Source organism: Plectropomus leopardus, chromosome 6 (genome assembly GCF_026936395.1).
Source record: "Plectropomus leopardus strain MGB_pleo_1.0 chromosome 6, ASM2693639v1, whole genome shotgun sequence".
NCBI lineage: Eukaryota > Metazoa > Chordata > Actinopteri > Perciformes > Serranidae > Plectropomus > Plectropomus leopardus.
This window is the reverse complement of record NC_142181.1, coordinates 19096035-19113628: the sequence shown is the minus strand read 5'-3', so window position 1 is coordinate 19113628 and position 17594 is coordinate 19096035. Positions and strand designations below refer to the sequence as shown.

General features: G+C 37.7%; 1 protein-coding gene across 4 annotated transcripts; it reads right to left on the bottom strand.

Moving 5' to 3' along the window:
• Nucleotides 1-2383: 2383 nt before the first annotated feature.
• Nucleotides 2384-16798, bottom strand: scn3b (sodium channel, voltage-gated, type III, beta). Of its 4 annotated transcripts, XM_088078940.1 has the most exons (7): nt 16598-16798; nt 16070-16302; nt 12423-12601; nt 12110-12338; nt 8005-8143; nt 3858-3941; nt 2384-3357 (listed from the first exon to the last, which is right to left on the bottom strand). In XM_088078940.1, the coding sequence occupies exons 2-6, from the start codon at nt 16122-16124 to the stop codon at nt 3878-3880; spliced, it is 666 nt and encodes a 221-aa protein (XP_087935066.1). In that variant the 5' UTR covers nt 16125-16302; nt 16598-16798; the 3' UTR covers nt 2384-3357; nt 3858-3877. The 4 variants fall into 4 exon arrangements, with proteins under 4 accessions (XP_087935066.1, XP_042343292.1, XP_087935067.1 ...); XM_042487358.2 differs by having other exon boundaries at nt 16070-16798; XM_088078941.1 differs by lacking the exon at nt 16070-16302.
• Between the last annotated feature and the right edge of the window lie 796 nt (nt 16799-17594).

Genomic DNA, 17594 nt, shown 5'->3' with positions numbered 1-17594 from the left:
AGAGAGACAGAGAGTCAGGGAGAGAAAGAGATAGAGGAGGAGGGGGAGGGTTACAGAACTGCACTTCCACAATGCATCTCAAAGCCATATTGTTGCAGAGTTTATGGGATGTGTCGCACAATCAATAACCAATATATGTGAACTTGAGAGATGGATAAATGTTGCACTTGTTACATGACCTGTTTGCCATTTGGACAATATACCTGACCTTGCTGGGCTTGTGGAGGCATTTCTCCTGTCTATCAAGCGTCTCATTGCAAAGCGTGCTGTGTGGCATCTTTATATATATTGTGCATCTTCAATTATAAAACACGATACAGATTTTTTATGGCTGAGCATAAATGAATGTGTCTCAAATATCACATGGTAATATCTTTGCCAGGCAGTCTGCCTTGCTACAGGCATGCCTGGGTTGCTATAACAACAGCTGCTGCTATATCTGTCACTGCTGTGGGTCACGGCTAGCTAAAAGAGCAATGTACATCACGTCTCTCCATAACTTAAAGTGTTTTTCCCTTTCTCTCTTCTTGCCTGCACCTTTTGTCGTCGTTCTTTGTCTCCTAGAACCTTTTTTGGCTGTGCTTATCTGGACTGGCTCAGCTCCCACTGAATATCGCCACTCACACTGAGAAATAAAGGGTTCCACAAAGGTTCTTCCTGAGTCACTGAGGTTCTTGAAGAACCCTTTTTTGGAAGAACGGGTTCTTCAAGGGTTCCTTGTATGTCTGAGGGTTCTTTTCATCCAAATAGCCCTTTTTTGAGATAAGATTCTTCAAAAGTTCTTCATAAGACTAAAGTTCTTTTCAAGAAACCTTTACTTCATAAATTCTTTGCAAGACTGTGTTCAAACGGGATTGTGTTTGCTGTGTTCATGAGAAAAGACCACATGAGAGCTCCCCCCAACCTGTTATGGTATTCACCATCTCTAAATTGGAAATTTTTCTGAGTTCTCCAAGTTTACAGATTTTCTGTACAAATACTTCCCATATTTTCAGAACAAGCTCTATTTGATTGCAGCATAAGGGTTCCATTAAAAAAATCGTTTTCATCTTTTTGGAACGTCATATTCAAATACTCAAATTTTAAGCTATGTTTCAAATGGTATTTTTTATATGTATGTAGAATCTCCATCATCAATTCATTTTACTCGAGTTGTACCAGAGTTGATAAATCATTTCAATTATTTCATGTCATAAAATACCACATGGTTGGCAGAAATTCTTTTTTTTTTTTGTAAATAAGGGTATTATGTACTTGGCACTTTGTATTTGGCGCCAAAGTGGAACTAAGTTTTGGTTCCAAACCCTACTGCACCACTGAAGTAGTAGTATAATAGTAAAGTAGAAAAGCCCTTTAGGAGATCCATGAAGTCAGAGGCTGCTGGATGTGGTTCCCTTGGCCCCATGCTAACCTATTACACTAAAATGATGATTAGAAAGAAGAAGGGAGAAAAATCTATGTGTATTGTCGGGAATTACTGTTACTGTCTTTTCGGTAAAAGCCCTTGAGTGCATTCTTAGTACCCAGATATCCTCACCACCAACATGGATCCCTTAGTTTCATTATGGTTCCCACACATAATTTTGAGCCGTTCAGAGCATGTTGACCAAGAATAAATTGATTCAAAGCCCAAAGACTGTTCTCAGCTGATTTTTTTTTTTTCTTGACCTGTAGTGCAAATGTGCCAACATTAGTGGGTGTGTCATACTCTACATGTTAGAAAGAGGGTCAAAAGAGAAATTGTCAGGAAAAAAAAAAACAGATTGTGCAGTGGTTAATAGTAGGTTCATGCATGTTTTGGGGGTAAAATAATTATCCTTAAAAACAGAAGCAAAGTAAGTAGGCAATCAATGTAATCCTTGATTTTGAACTAGTGGAAATGCAGACTGGTTCACTATATAGCTCCGAATTTAATCCTGAACAGAATCGGTTCAAGGACTAAAACTAAAGGTTCTACTAGGTACTACAAAAAGTTCTCCTAGGGACAAGCCAAAGAACCCTAACCGATTCTAGTTAGCACCCTTATTACTAAGAGTGTACAATACTGTATCTCATCTGTATGACTGACATTTGAAATACACAAAATCCACTTTAAGTAGAGACAAATCTAAAGCCTTTTTTGCTTTTTCTGTGCTGTTAATGAGAGCTGGAAACTCCAGCGGCCTTTATTGTGGTTGATTTAGAGCCCACGTTTTTCCTTTCAACTGCACCACAGTCACAGATAATAAGGGCAGCATAAGACAGACGCTGCTGAGAGTCAATACTGTGTTTTCCTCTCAACATCCAAGTTGACTCATCTCATTGTGCAGTTCCAAAAGCATTGCACTCACAATTACAAAGACGTAAGAACCTGTCTATTAAACAAAGAAGCTTCAACACAGGCTGAGGAATGCACCAAATTTAATCATTTAAAAGCAGCAGTCACACAGTTCTGTAATGGACAAAGAACAGTGATTGAATCACAAAATATATACATTTCTACAGTATTGCACCATAGAAATAGGCACACATTTAGTCTCAAGAGCAATGCTTCTGTAGAACACCAGCAACAGTCAAAGCTAGTAGCAAGTAGCTGTATGCAGTAAGACCTACTGAATGTACTTTGACATCAGTGCTGAATTAAAGATTTATAAAGAGAATAGGAAAGATGAATTCAGATCGACTCTTAAAGACTGATGTACAGTTGTAATGCCATGTCATCTGTCTTTTTATATTTCCATTACATTGTAGTTTCACTGATGCACACAGCAAAACAGGGAGAGATGCACATTCACACAGTATAAAAGCTATGCAATCCATTTTCATTAAAAAGACATCAAAAAGATATTGGCCAAAACAAATAAAACTGTGACCCAAAATCTAAGCGCAGTCTATAAAATTGTATTAACAAAATTAACTGAATGAGTACTACAGAGTCAGTATATAAGTTTTATATAATAGCCATGACAGCAGTAGGACAGTTTCTTTCATTGGATCTTTGCAGTTTATAGGTTGTAAATCACAGAGGCACTACTAACTACGAAGAAAATATTTAGTAACTCTACGCGCTGGCAGGTCAAAATGAAGCATGGCTGGCATTTATCTGATTATAAGTGAAGGACACTGCTGTATTTGTGAAACCACTTCATTTCATTTCACGAAAGTAGAAAAAATATTGAGAGGAAAAAGAGGAGGAAAATTTAGCACTTGCACATTTATGACTGGTTCCTCACAAAACACAGTCGATACACAGGGGAGGTCAGTTGGCAGGATTCCCATGGCTGTCTAGGAATAACGATACCTTCATATCGGCATAGACAATGTTCTGGACTCAATGACTGTTTCTGTCACTGGAGTTCCAACATGATTGGTTAATACCTAAAAAAAAACAGAGAACATGTTCAGTCTGATTCAACTTGGATGATTTATATGCTAAATAACCACTGTTGTATCTGCTATATATAAACAATATACAAATTCGCCATACTCTAATTCACATAAACAACTGCGTCATTTTGGATTTCATAAATATGCAAATGCATTACATTTTAAGATTGCTATTATTTACCATCTCCATTATGCAGATCAGTGCCTGAGGCAACTGTTTTTGAATTGCGTGTATTTGAAATTGTCACGCTGTTGAATGAAACATTGTACACTTAATGGAGAGTGAGCACAAATGGAGGACTTGATCAGGTGACATTTCCAAAAATGGCAGGAATGAAAGCCCTTTTGAAGGGAACGAGCAAGAGGAGACACAGGGGGTGTTGAAGCAACAGAGCTACACAGTGACTGAGTGATAAAGTTACAAACAATGAGTTGAAAAAGAAGGAGATGATTTTACTGATTGGGATAACATTGAGTCACATGTAAAATACCGTATCACTGACAACCACTTTTATTCGGTAACAGGAGCGGCTGGGTTTTCTTTCTGCTCAGAGGGAACGGCTAGGTAGTTTGTCCTGCAGGCAGATTGGTAGAAAAACAGAGGAGGGTCTAAGACCTGGTGTTAAGGCCCTTTCTACCCAACTCACTCACCAGAATAAATGTGAGAATTGTATGTTTCTGCAAACCACTGATATGTAACATTTGTACGTAATTATGTCTTTGATATGTTAAAACTGTACATTTCGTTATGTTTCAATAATGCTGTGGTTAACATGTGGTTACATTTGAGCACAAAAACAACTTGGTTATGGAAAAGATAGTGATTTGGCTTAAAATGGCACAATCATGCATGGATGTGCTGTCAGTGTTGCACTAAAAAACAACCACTTTTGATGTTTGTTTAGCATATTCTCACTCCCAGTTCTTAAAATACCGATGCTTGGTCAGTGACCCTTTATGTCAGGTACCCCTCCAGCGTTAGTTTTCGACACTCAGGTACAACATGCCAATTTACTCTCGTTAAACGCATTGTGTCTTTTCAAAATGAATAATAAATAAATTAATTTTACAGAAAATTGTCCAGTTTCTGTGAGTTGTATGTATATGGTCTTGTTTCAAAATAAACTTAAACGTATTTTTCAAAACAACTTTGTTTTCAAGGTTTAAATTAACGGGACAAAACAAAAGCACTTTAGGTTTAGGTTTAGGAAAAAAAAGTTTGGCCTAAAATAAGTACATTTGTTACTGACATAATGTAATGTCACATAACATATGTTGCAAGTAAAGCATGCTACACATACTAGCACATCATGTTGATATTAAAATAACTTAACTGACTTTTGGTATCACAAGGGACACAAACAGCTGCCGTCCAGGTTAAAGTCCTGAGTTTGACCACATTCAGCTTCCTTCCCACCCACCCTTTACATATTTTTTTGTTCTTTATATTAGTATACTAGTAGTTGCTCACAGGGTCAAAAAATACCACTGCCCAGCGTGTCTCACACCACTGCTAAAGAGTCCCACTCTGGGTCAGTATCTGAGCATTGGTATTTATTGAGTTGGGAGTGAGTGCAGGTTGGCTCGTTGGTATAGAACTGTGGTCTCCGTGGTTGCCTCCGAGTGAAAAAGTGAGCTTATATACATGTAAGAAGAACTATGTCACTTTAGAAACATTGATGTGATATGTATGAAACGTACAAATGTTACATATACAAGGGTTTTCAGGAACTTACTATGACAACATTTTCTTGTGGTGACTGAGCTGTTCTACCAACATATACTCCCAGAATAGATCTGGTTTAAACAGCATTCACTATAATCCCCTCATTTTGGCTCTGTGAGGCTTTTGCAGATTCACTTTTCCCCTTATTCATATTGTAAAAGAAATGTACAACCCCTGAGGAAATTAACTCTAAAAGATAAAAAGCACCACTGTCATGTGAGCAGTGATATTATTCAGGCTGCACATCAGGAGCGCATGACATCCTCAAACAGTATTCAAATGCAAACTTTCATATTGTTAAAAAACACAATACCTCCACTTATTATGCACCCATTTCAATAGAGCTGCACAGTTAAACTGATAATAGTAAAAAGACTTTTGTGACTCTGTGAGCACATTTCAAACACAGCCCTCATTTGTAACTCTTTGACAGACTATCCCTTTTGCTGCTGCGCTCCATATTTTTTCTCAGTAACAAGACTTATATCATCGAGTCACTAATGCATCACAGAATGTAACCTCAAAATCTTCTCACTGTGGGTCATATCCATTGAGCCTCGGCAGCTAAGAAACAGACAACAAAACAGCTTCTTTGCGTGGGTGTAGCTTCTCATAGTGGGAAGTGTTGTCACACAGGTCAATAATAGCCGTGAGGCAACCACAACCCATTAACTCTTTCAGCTGCAGGAACTGATGAAGTTTGAAGAGTTAAGTACATTCGATCACTTGATGCTTAAATCCATGTGCACTACTGATCTGTTCATGGATCAATAAACCTTACCTGAATGCTGATGGATGATTCCTACTTTCAAAAACATTACTCAACATCCCCCACTGACTTAATGTGCGACTAAATGTTGCATCTAACTGTAAATTACCTTCCATGACCTTTATTAACTGTTTTCTTTCTTTTAAAGAATCTATTTGATTTGATGAGGCTTTATTTAAGTTTCCAAATTAAACAAAATGCAGGAATTTACATTTTTATTTTGCTTGCTGGGTCCTAATAATGAGTCTACAAAATTTTAGCTATTTTAGCTATTTAACATATTAGCTATTTAACATTATTGGGAACACACCTCTGATGAATAGTGTTGACATTCATTACTTAAGTAAAAGTATCCCACTATTTATTACCACACTATATAAACACTCTGTTACTACCAAAAGTCTTGCATTTAAAATGTGGCTTAAGTTAAAGTATATAAGTGTAAAACAACTAGAAATGAAAGTTATCAAATAGTTATTGTTAAGTAAAACATATTTCACTCTGAAGTGTAGTGGATAAGAAGTAGAAAGTGGCATGAAATTAAATACTAAAGTAAAAGTACCTCAGTTTTATACTTTAGCAGTGCTTGAGTAGACTTGTAATCCACCACTTGATTATATACCACACAATCCATAAAAAATACAGTAAAATACAATCTACAAATATGGCTGATCCAGCTTATTGTTTACTTTCAGTTGATCCACCAGGTGTTAATATGGGCTGCAACTGATTACTATTAGTATAGATGGAAAACTACCTGGAGCTCAAGGACATCTTCACATCCCTAATTTTGGGTGATTAACAATAAAAAAAACTAAAAAATATTCAGTTCATCGTGTTTGACAAAGGAAATCAGCACATGTTAACACTTGGCCAACTGGACCCAGCAAATATTTTTCATTTTTGACTGAAAAGTTGTTATTCAGTAATTTAAAATAGTGGCCAAAGTTTCTAATCAACTAACCAACCCATCAGTTAATTAGTTAATTTATCTCAATTATGTTTAGACCATAGTTTGTTCCACAGTTGTATTGGTTTGTATTTCTATTGTACAATTTATTGTTGTCATTTTGTTGCTTTATTTTACAAACCTGCAACTTTCAGTTTGCTAATAATGTTGTTAATGCGATGGTCTCTTTTTCCCCTCAAATATCAGTGATCAGAGTGTTACCTTAATGAATTCCAATTAGTTGCTCCTGGGGAGTGTAATGTAGAATAATAAGAGTAATTTAAAATTCAACATACGTGGACAAAACATTTTCAAATAATAAATGCATAAATTGAGCTTTTATTTCAAGGAAATTCTTATATTACCAAAGTAAGCAATTCTTTTGACAATAGGTAGTGGGACATTACTTGCTAATATTATGGAACCGTAAAATTAAAGCAAAAAGTGTTTACAAGGTTTTTCTATTATGTTGTAGTGTGGCCAACCCCTTTTTATTTAGTCTTGTGGGGTCTTTGCATCAGTGCAGGAGTCAAATTTGCAATCAGCATTAATTGTCTGCAAAACTGCAATAACTGGATCAGCACATATCCTTTGAATTATTGTTGATTTTTGTGTTTGGTGACATAAATTGCCTGTTCAAAAGTTGTCAGCCTGGATTGAGTGGCCTCGTCGTGGGAGCTGACTATACAGGTATATTCAGGTGTTTGTCAGTGCTGACAAGTTGACACAGAAAGTGTGTTTCTGATGGAGCTGCAAATCCAATTCTGATGTAAAAAGGTTGTTTGGAAAAAAGAGCAGTCAGCAGTGCTTTGAATTATTAAGGCCTGTCAGGTAGTCTCAGTGAAAAGACAAATTACTGTTGCAGGACGGTTACAAACAGATGTAGCGTAGACTCAATTAACTCTCTGTCTGTTTGTCTTTCTGACTCTTTCCCTCCCGCTCTGTCCTGCACTCTGCCTCTTGATTGCTTCCTAAATCTCTCTTTCTGACATGTCTGTAAATTAGTGTTATGTAATAACCAAACACCCAGGCATACACAGGTAAAACTTTTTGGCACACACTGTCTTGCTGTGTTGTTTTGAGAGTAAGTTGGTTTTTTTTAGACACACAGTGTTTCAATAAGCTGCTTTTTGCCATACCCCGACTCACTTATCTGTGTTTACATCCATTCATTTGTGTCAATGTGAGACTCACGCTGTATCCTGCGCCTGCTCATCTGACTTGGAGATCTTCCTGTAGCAGTAGACCATCTCCACCAGGAGCCAGAAGGTCAAGAACACCAACAGCACATACATCATGATCTCAGAGTAGATCGCTGTGGTGTCTTCAGTGGCTGTGGAGCACAAACAATAACAAGACACATGCATTATTCAGTATGCATCCTTATGAGTGTCTTTGTGTTGAATATAGCGAGGGAGACTTGTTTATTCTCTGGTTTAAGAGAGTATGCTAGGCTTCTTCATGTATATGCAACACTGCTGACCCATAATCAAACTGTCAGTTATAATAGGCAAGGCAATATTTCTGTGGTTAAACAGTTCAACTCAATAAGTTATTACTATGCATCTGGACTTTAAAGTGACAGTTCACCCCAAATCAAAAATACATATTTTTCCTCTACGTGTAGTGATATCTTTCAGTCTAGAGTGTTTTGGTGTGAGTTGCTGAGTGTTGGAGATATCAGCCTGAGAGATGTCTACCTTCTCTCCGATATAATGGAACTGGGCTGCGCTCGGCTTGTGGTGCTCAACGTGCCAACAATCCACAGATCTATGGTTTACATCTTCAACACTTGGTAACACACACCAAAACAATCTAAATGGGTAAAATGCACTGTAAGAGGAAAAGTATGCATTTTGGATTTTGGGGTGAACTGTACCTTTAGACAAAACAAGGTTATGTTCTTTAGCCTACATCCTGTACATTTTAAAAATAATTACCAATTATTCTGCATACAGAGCATTATGATCATACCTGTAATACAATGATAACAGCGCCTCGGGAGTTAAAGGTGCCCTGTGGAGTTTTCTTGTGAAAAAAAACAACAAAAAAACCCAGTGTCTCTTACAAGAATGCATTGTGTGGATCCTTAAGGTCTCCTCAAAAAACATTATCAGAGCCATTTTTTTTAAATATGTTTTAAATCATGCATTGTTTCCATTTACATTTGCTTGTGAGTGTTCTTCTTTGCTGTTGTTGTTGCTGCATTGCCATATTTGTTGGTGCCACCAACAACTGTTGTTCAATCGAACAGCATGAAACCAACGGCAAGTTGCATGTGTTTCTTTGTGCAATACAAACAAAACGGGGACCAACTCATTAAAACGTTGCTCCATAGTGCTGCTAGTGGTCAGAAACTCCACAGGCTACCTTTAGATATGACATAAGATGAATATGCAAAGTCACAGTGGTTCTCAGGGCATGACACACCATCAAATCACATTTTGGTTTTATGTATACAAATGTAACATAATGTCATTAAGTTATATGATAACATTTTGTTGAAGGGGTTGGATTCACATTATTTTAATTCTGTCTTTGAACAGTACTAATATGCCCTTATGAGCATTGAAACAGTGCTTTCAGTCGGGGGGGGCAGAATCCACAGTCGTATATCTGGGGTTATTATGAGGCTTCATCAGATCAAGCTGCAATTTTTAAGACAGAATTCCTTCAGACTTAAACTTTATATTATATATTTGGGACTGTGGGTTTTCTTTATTTACATTGGAAACATTAGAAAGCCAATGGCCAACGTGAGCAGGAGGAACGATTGGAGAGAACAAAAACTGATTCAGTGTACATATGTGCACCTGACTTAAGAAAACCAAATAAGTGAACTTATCTTTTAATATCTTTCATTTCAGGGTCATTATGAGCCACTGTGAACCACTGTGCCAGTGAGTGTGTACCAAATTCCAGAAAGCCTTTTGACCAGACAGTTGACAGCTTTCACTGATTTGCTTCTGCAGTATCTGCAAATAGACTGTTAGTGTAATATAATCCCTTAGATGGGAAAGCACAGATACATTTGCCAAGAGCTAATCCATTCTATACTATGGACATCATTACTGTAACATGATCCCCACGCTGAAATGCTCAGTACACTGGCTTTGTGAAATTTGGTACCACAGTTGTTTGAGATGTGAGGGAGAGGCTGTTGAATATGTGTAAAAGCTCAAACTGTAGTATATTTTGTAAGTTGCACTTCGGAGGATAACTGCATCCAATTTGCGCTCTTCTTTTTCCAGGTACAGATCAAATGCCTGCATACAACTCACCTGACCTATCATTTAAATGCCTCTGATAGTGAACTATATACCACGTGCAAGCAGATTTAAATAATGTAAAGTTAAAGACATGGGGAGATTTAAGAAGTTCCAAATATACATGTTGTATATTCGATCAAGGTGGAAAATGACACATTCAGCAAGCCAAGCATTCGGGAAGCAGAATACATTACCCCTTATTATAGATAGCAAAGTAGTTGGTTTGTATTAACCCCTTCATTGACAACAGAAGAAAGCTTTGATGAACAATAAAAGGCAGACAAAACAAGACACACAATTATTCCTCTTCAGTATAGTGGCAAAAAAAGGGAAGAGAAGGAGAGTGGTGTTGTTAGTGGCAGAGTGCCCTCACACTGATGCATCACTTAGTGAAAACAACGAAATATATAATAAAATGCAAAAACCCACTTAAAGCGGTCAGATAAACACTTTATGCAACATCGAAGCAGGGGCATTTACAGCACAAAGAGAACACCCAGTACGCAGAGGTCAACACAGCACAGACTTGTGTTTCTACCAGGAGGGATTAGGAATTAACACGCCTGAGAAGAACCTCTCCAGTATATATTGTGTGCAGCTGCACCATTGTTATCTTTAGCATAAGATCTTGGTGATAAGTATGAAATACTGCATTAAAATGATCAGTTATGTTGTCCTGCATCTGCAAATCACATTATTTTGATTAAAAGCATTTCTGATGATAATAGTGATATTGTAAAGCCTGCAGGAAAAATATTTTGTACACAGATTAATTAGATATTTGCTCAAGTGTTGAGATGAGAGTTTATGTCTATACATAATACTTACAAATATGAATTCTACATTTATGTTTAATTGCCTTTTTAATTTAAGAATGTTGAATTAAACACATTTGTGATGCAGCAAATAGGCAGATTTGAGAAAAAAAAGTTTAAAAAAAACACAGCCCAGGTGTCAGATTTGAGTTCTTTTGCGACCAGTGTCTATTTTCGGTAACTTCACAGGCACATACCACTGTCTACGGAGCACTTAATGGCAAACACAAGTTTGTGGTCTGATTAACCTCATGCGTATCTCTGGAATAACCCTGCTAAACTGATTTATCTCAACACAGGATCATAGCTTGAATTAAAGGGATAGTTTGTGTTTTTTAAGTGAGGTTATATGCTCATTCACAGTCAGTGTATTACATACAGTAGATGTCAGTTGGCAAACCCACAGTTTGGAGAAGCAGGCTGGAGTCCAACATGGAAGTACTGCAAATAAAATGTATCTTAGCCACTTCTAAAAAAAACACCTTAAAAAGACATTATCAGTCTAAGTGTATGCTATTGTCAGAAAGCCTGTTCTGACAAGGAAGCTGAAAATGTCATCATTTCCTTGTCTATCCTCTCGTCAAAGTCACCAGACTCCATTGAGAGAAGCAATAATTTTAGCTAGTTGAACATAGGTTGCTGATCTACTGCTGCTACAATCAGTTAATTAGTCTGCGTTATTGTGTGACCATAGTAAATCTGAACTAACACTTTTAAACAAAAAATCACATGTTAACACAAACAAAAAAACTGTTTGACACAGTGGTAGACCAGCAGCTCCAGTGTTCAGCAATGTTAAATCACTGTGTTTCTCAATGAAGCCTGGCTCTGAAGAGAGCGAAATAATGGCTTAATTTTCCCAATGGAAATCAATATTTGTGAAGCAAATTAAAGCAGTGAAAATATACTAAATATAGCAGACACTTAAAGTGTTATTGTTGTTTTTAGGTGTGACTTATTAGGTGGCTAAAGTATGTTTTCTTGCTGATCCCTCCACAGTACAATGCTTTGCTTCCATGTTGGCCTGTTTCTCCAGACTGGGGATGTGGTGACTGACATCTACTGTATGTAATACACTGTCTATGAATGAGAACTACATACAACCCACCTTCAAAAAATCTGAACTATCCCTTTATACTGATATGACAACCAAGCATTTGCTTAAACCTGAGCACATAACAGTGTGGAATAACAATGAAAAACCTTTAGCCGCACCTTCTGGTTTCACCTTCAACTCGATTATCTTGCGGTCAGTGAACGAGGGAGAGAAGAATTCAAACTTAAACTCGCGAAATGTGATGCACTCATAGGTGCCACTGTCGTTATAGGTGACGTTGTTGATCACAATGGAGATATCTTGCAGGTCCTGGCTCCCATTCCAGGTCAGACGGCCATGAAATGGTCCTTCTGATGGAAGTGGAGTGTCAATGTCATACTTGTATATCTAGGAGACAGAAAAGGCAAGCAGGCAAGCATAAAATATATATACAACATGCCATAAATATACACCAATGTACCAGCAACCTACGTGAATTTTTTCAGGTGAGCTGTTTTGTTCTGTATTTGGCATGAAGAACCAATCCACAGTAGTCTTTGCTTCGATCTCCTCCCTCTTCATACAGGAGATGCAGGTCAACTTCATGGGTTTCCCCAGGACTGCTTCAGTGTCTGACAGGACTTCGACACATACTGGTTGGCTTAGGTGGACTAGAGGAGCATGAAAATGTTACACACATTTAGCTCAGAGCCCTCAGTCAAAACTTCCAAGTTAAAAGTCCCCCTTCACACAAAAATTTGACTTGGTTATTATAAACTTCACTTGGATGTTTGACCTTCAGTTTGCAGAGTGATGTTTTTGCAGAGTTTGACACTAGAGGCTGTTTAACATTCATCTGCTGAAGGCATTAATTGTATATGTGCTCATGCAAAATCTAAGTTTAAGACATGGAGGTTAAAGATGATCACAGCTAGATTAGAAGCCAGTTGTGGTCCAGCACGCAAGTAATACGCAAAATATGCAAATATGACGTGAGACTTGAAACTTCCAGCACATAAACCCTGAGAATGGACTTTGAAGTAGTAGACATCTTGTTAAACTTTTGAAATAAAACAATATTTGCATATATAAATACTTGGGATTTTTCAGTAAGAGTGTGGCAATGCATGTATATTTTTAAAGGTAGTAAACTTAAAGTAAATTTACTTTTTTTGTGGCTAAACCATATGCAACACTTATTACTATTCAAAGCAGTATTTTTGTATATCTTACAGTATTTTTGATAGGAAGCATGAAAGTGAACTGTCAGTATTTTTCAATCTGGGCCCTATTTTTCCATGTTTTGTATTTAAGTCCAGCTAGTGGATTTTTCTTTTTAAATTGGACGAGTACGCTGCAGGCGGCAACAGAGAAACAGGCTACAATGTAAACACTTCTGATCATTTCCACTTAAAGTGTTTGTTTTTGCAACTGACAGGCTCAGGTTGTTATTCTAAGTGTCTGACCGCATTATAGAAAGGATTCTACAGAGACAGACCTTTTTTTGTTAAGAGTATATGATCAATTTTGTTTAACCTGGAACAGCCTCGAAATCACCACTGTCAAACCTACCAGACTAAATTTAAATAAACTGTAATTTTAGTGTGTATAACTGGGTGAATAAAGGGTTAACTTACTGAAATGGAGCTGGTGAATGTTGTAACAGTGGAAAGACAAACTGGGATGGAAAATCCGAGTTTTATTTTGTTTCGTCGACTTTGAATGAAGTGTGAAAATAAGTAAAATTAATTAAATACAAAATAAAAAATACAAAAAGGCGTATCTCTTTATGGTCCTTTCCATAATGTTGTCAGACACTTATAATAATAACATGAGCCTGTCAGTGGATGAAACAAGCTCTCTTTGTACATGGATGGTGCACAAATGGGTGCACAGTGGTTATATTGCAGCCTGTTTCGCCACTGGCTCTTACTCAGTACTGGCCCATTTAAAAATTGTTCTCTCAATTAGTCATTATACACAAAACATGGAAAAAGGGAAAGGGAAAATAGGTCCCGGTTGGAAAATACTAAAGTTACCCTTTAACTGTTGAGTTAAGGGTATCATCACTTATAACTTATTGTAAATATGAGAGCTTTTCAAAATAATAGGACAAGATATAGCAACAAATCATCATGTATACATTCTACAGGAGGATTACATGTCTTTTAGTGACATTTTTAGGCTTTATTGAATAACTGTAAGAATAAAATTATGCAAACCACTGTGACAGGCACAGATTTTAGCTATAGTAATAAACAGATGGCCTATTCTTTCTTATTGAGGTCATCAGCTGTCTGTGTTTACATTGAATCCAGCGTTGAGCCAGACGCTAAACTCAGTACGCGATAAAAAGACACAAATTCAATTATACACCTCTGTTAGCACTGGAGAGACTCAAGTCACAATACTGATAGCAAATCCAGGATCATCTGGACCAGTAAGCACTGACGATGGCCTCTGCCCATTAGTATTACTGGCAGGAGGAGGAATAAAGGGAGGGAGGGAGTGTTGGATGCAGGAACTGTGGGTAGTGTAGGAGGAGGATTGCAAAGTATTGTGGGCAAGCAGGAAGATGAGAAGTAACTGATTGATGAGTAAATGAATACAGGAGATGGGATAATTAGAGGAAGGACAGAAATGGGTGATAACATGGAGGGGAAGACTTAGGAGGGATAAATACAATGATTTCTTGTGAGATGAAGTGAGGCAGTACACTCAGTGAGCTCGCCACATGGATGTCTTTGTGTGACTGTTGCCGTGCTGGGTCCCGTGCTCTTATATAAGCCAAAGCCCCCCTGGGCGGACAGTGACAACATCGATTCCATCTCATCTTTTTTTTTCTACAGAGGGCTCGTACAAACACATGGGAAGAGGGCAGAGCAATAGTGAGACAACACAGAGAGGGGAAACTAGAGAAATAACAAAAAAGGGGAAAGCTTAACCTTTGTGTCCTCTCTTAAATGAATTGATTTATTTTGCTTAATGCTGACAGCGCAGAGCGGTGTTGAACTGTGCAGATGCCAATTGGACTGCTCTGAAATTGGGATTTGAGTTCACAGCTAGTTGGAGGGTTCAGACACCATTAATGTGGCCTGTGAGTATTCATTTATGCATCTATGCAACTGAAAGTCTGATGCAATAAGACACACCTGCAAAATTCAGAATCTAATCATAATCTATTTACAATATTTGAACATTTTACACAGTTTTGCTTACTGCAACCTAAGTTACTATACACATTACATTTTTGGATTATTTCAGTTACTTTGGTTTACTAATCCATGTTGTAACAGAATGTAGCAACACCATTTACTTAAATTTCAAAAGCAAATCAATCGAATAGTCATATGTAGGGTTGATAGGTGTGTATACAGTGTACATGTATGTACTACATACTTATCTGTAAATAGTGGTGTATAAGAGGGTATACTCACCTCTTTTTCTGGCTGCTTACAGTATACCCTTCCATCATCCAAAAAGCAACTGGAATATATGGGAGAGTATATCCACTTCCTTCTTGGTAACCCACCTATCTACCAAGTTGGACACTTACTACATGAACTACGACTAATGTACCAATGTATTTATATATACACATAAGTGTCTGTATGTTTATATAATGTGCATATGAGTGTACTGGCAAGTCTGGTCTCATGAGGACAACATAATGTAGTTTTACATTTTTGTCAGGGATAATGTTTAATATTTTTTATTTTACATGCATTTCTAGGGACAGACACTAGATATGATAATTTATGTGCAATTTTCTATGCATACTGCATATGTTCCTATCAAACAACATTAAATGGAAATGTAATTTTAATAGGGATAATTCCATATTGTTATTTTGGACTCATAAATGCACTTGAAATATTCTTTTACTAAGAAATGTTCATGTGCAACATTTAAAATGTTATTGCATGTCCCCCTAGCCTGGGTAATTATAGTTCCTATGTGTCCTTGTTTGAGGGGACAGGTGAGGGTGTAACAATCCCATAGTAACAAGTTCAGTGTACACTGCCTTGCCAAAATGGTGTTATTGAAGGAAAATTATCTCAACTTAAGGGGATTTGTAGCCCACCCACAGGCCAGAAGCACTAAAGAACCAAGAAAGTACTTAAGAGTGCTACACTTACCAACAAAAACCAAAAGTGCCAAAGTTTGCAGATGGACTCTGGTTTGAGTTACCATATTAAGCTCTTTCTGGAGCTGCTGGTGGACAGTGTCCCCTCTAACTGTTGTCTTTTGGAGAAACTCCTAAGAGGCCAGTAGTGAGATTGGAGGGTTGTTGAAATGACTTCAGGACCACGGACAGCGCCTCTCCTCGGCAGATGAGCGCGCAGGTAACTTCCTCTCTGCCTCAGACTGTCTGCGTAGAGACGGGATTTTAAACTATAAAACGTATAAAAGAGTTGTAGGAACGAGTGAAATATTTACGCGTTCATCTATGAATCTGGGTCTTCCAATAACCCCCTGACTCGCCGTCCATCATCTATGTTGAAAACTTCATTATTCACGCCAGTCGATGCAATGAACAAGTCCGTGATGTGAAACAGTCCTCCTGCTGCTGTCATTCAGTCCAAATCCTTCCAAAAAGGAGAGATGCAGAAAGAAAAGGAGCGAAGCAGAGGGACCTGTGGATTCTCAAAAGCCGATTTACTCACTTGCTGTTGCGAGATTTGGAGTCTTGTCAACACACAAACAGCCAAAGCAGCGATCACAGTTGTCTAATCTCCCCCCTCAAAGATTAACACCGTTTACTATTTGAAGTCTATTTCCTCCATTAAGAATGACTGATGACATTTCCCAACCGCGACTCGCTGCCTTTGTTTTTCAGCAGTCACTTAGCGCTGGCAGAGCAGAGGCTTTGATACGCATGCGTGAGTCACTCCCTCCTACACTACAATGTGCATGACCATATTATTGTCACTTGAGTCGGCCCTGACCAGCTCATCATGCGAGCCTGTTTGCATTTGTGTTTGACTGCTAAACAAACAAAACACATGTTCTTTTATATCGCGAGCACAGGCTATAGAAACCGAATTTAAATCAGCTTTATTAAATCGTAAGAATAACTAGAAAAAAACTGTCTTTGTTGTGTGTTATATAATCTTGTTTAGCAGCTGCTAGCAGAGCGCTTTCATTTCATTCAGGACACTTTGTTACACATCAGTGGGTGCATTATCCCTACTTCCTAGTCTTTGCAATGACTTCTTCGTCCAAAAATGACATGGACACACTGTTCAGAAGACACAGTGATTCAGCTGAAGTGTTTTAGTGATGTATAATATTGCCATAGGTCTACATGTGTCTCAATGCAGGTCATGAAGCATACATACTCTGCTCAATATGCATGCATATCTACAGCTATCAAATGGTATTACAGCACTGTGGAAAAAGTCTAAGGCCCCCATTTGTTTGCTGTTTTAGCAAAGTATACAGAAAACATGTACAATGCATTAAAACAACAAAAAAATCAGAGCAAAACAGCTTCTTCAGACTGAAATCAATGTTTAGTGTGAAACATGGGATCATACAACCATACATCACATCCACAGACTGATCTATATCTTTGGCTCACTGCAGCAATCAAGCTGATAAAATACAGAGCAGGACACAAAACTCACTAATCAAATGATCTTCCCCTGAAGTTAGGCTGTA

What these genes read in the sequence shown, in the direction of transcription:
- scn3b (XM_042487358.2), bottom strand. Translation starts at nt 16,124, where the DNA reads ATGGTAACTCAAACCAGAGTCCATCTGCAAACTTTGGCACTTTTGGTT. An exon ending in GGCACTTTTGGTTTTTGTTG is followed by an intron (nt 12,602 to 16,069) that starts GTAAGTGTAGCA and finishes ATGCTCCTCTAG; the next exon opens with TCCACCTAAGCCAACCAGTA. An exon ending in GAGCAGGCGCAGGATACAGC is followed by an intron (nt 3,942 to 8,004) that starts GTGAGTCTCACA and finishes ATCTGCCTGCAG; the next exon opens with GACAAACTACCTAGCCGTTC.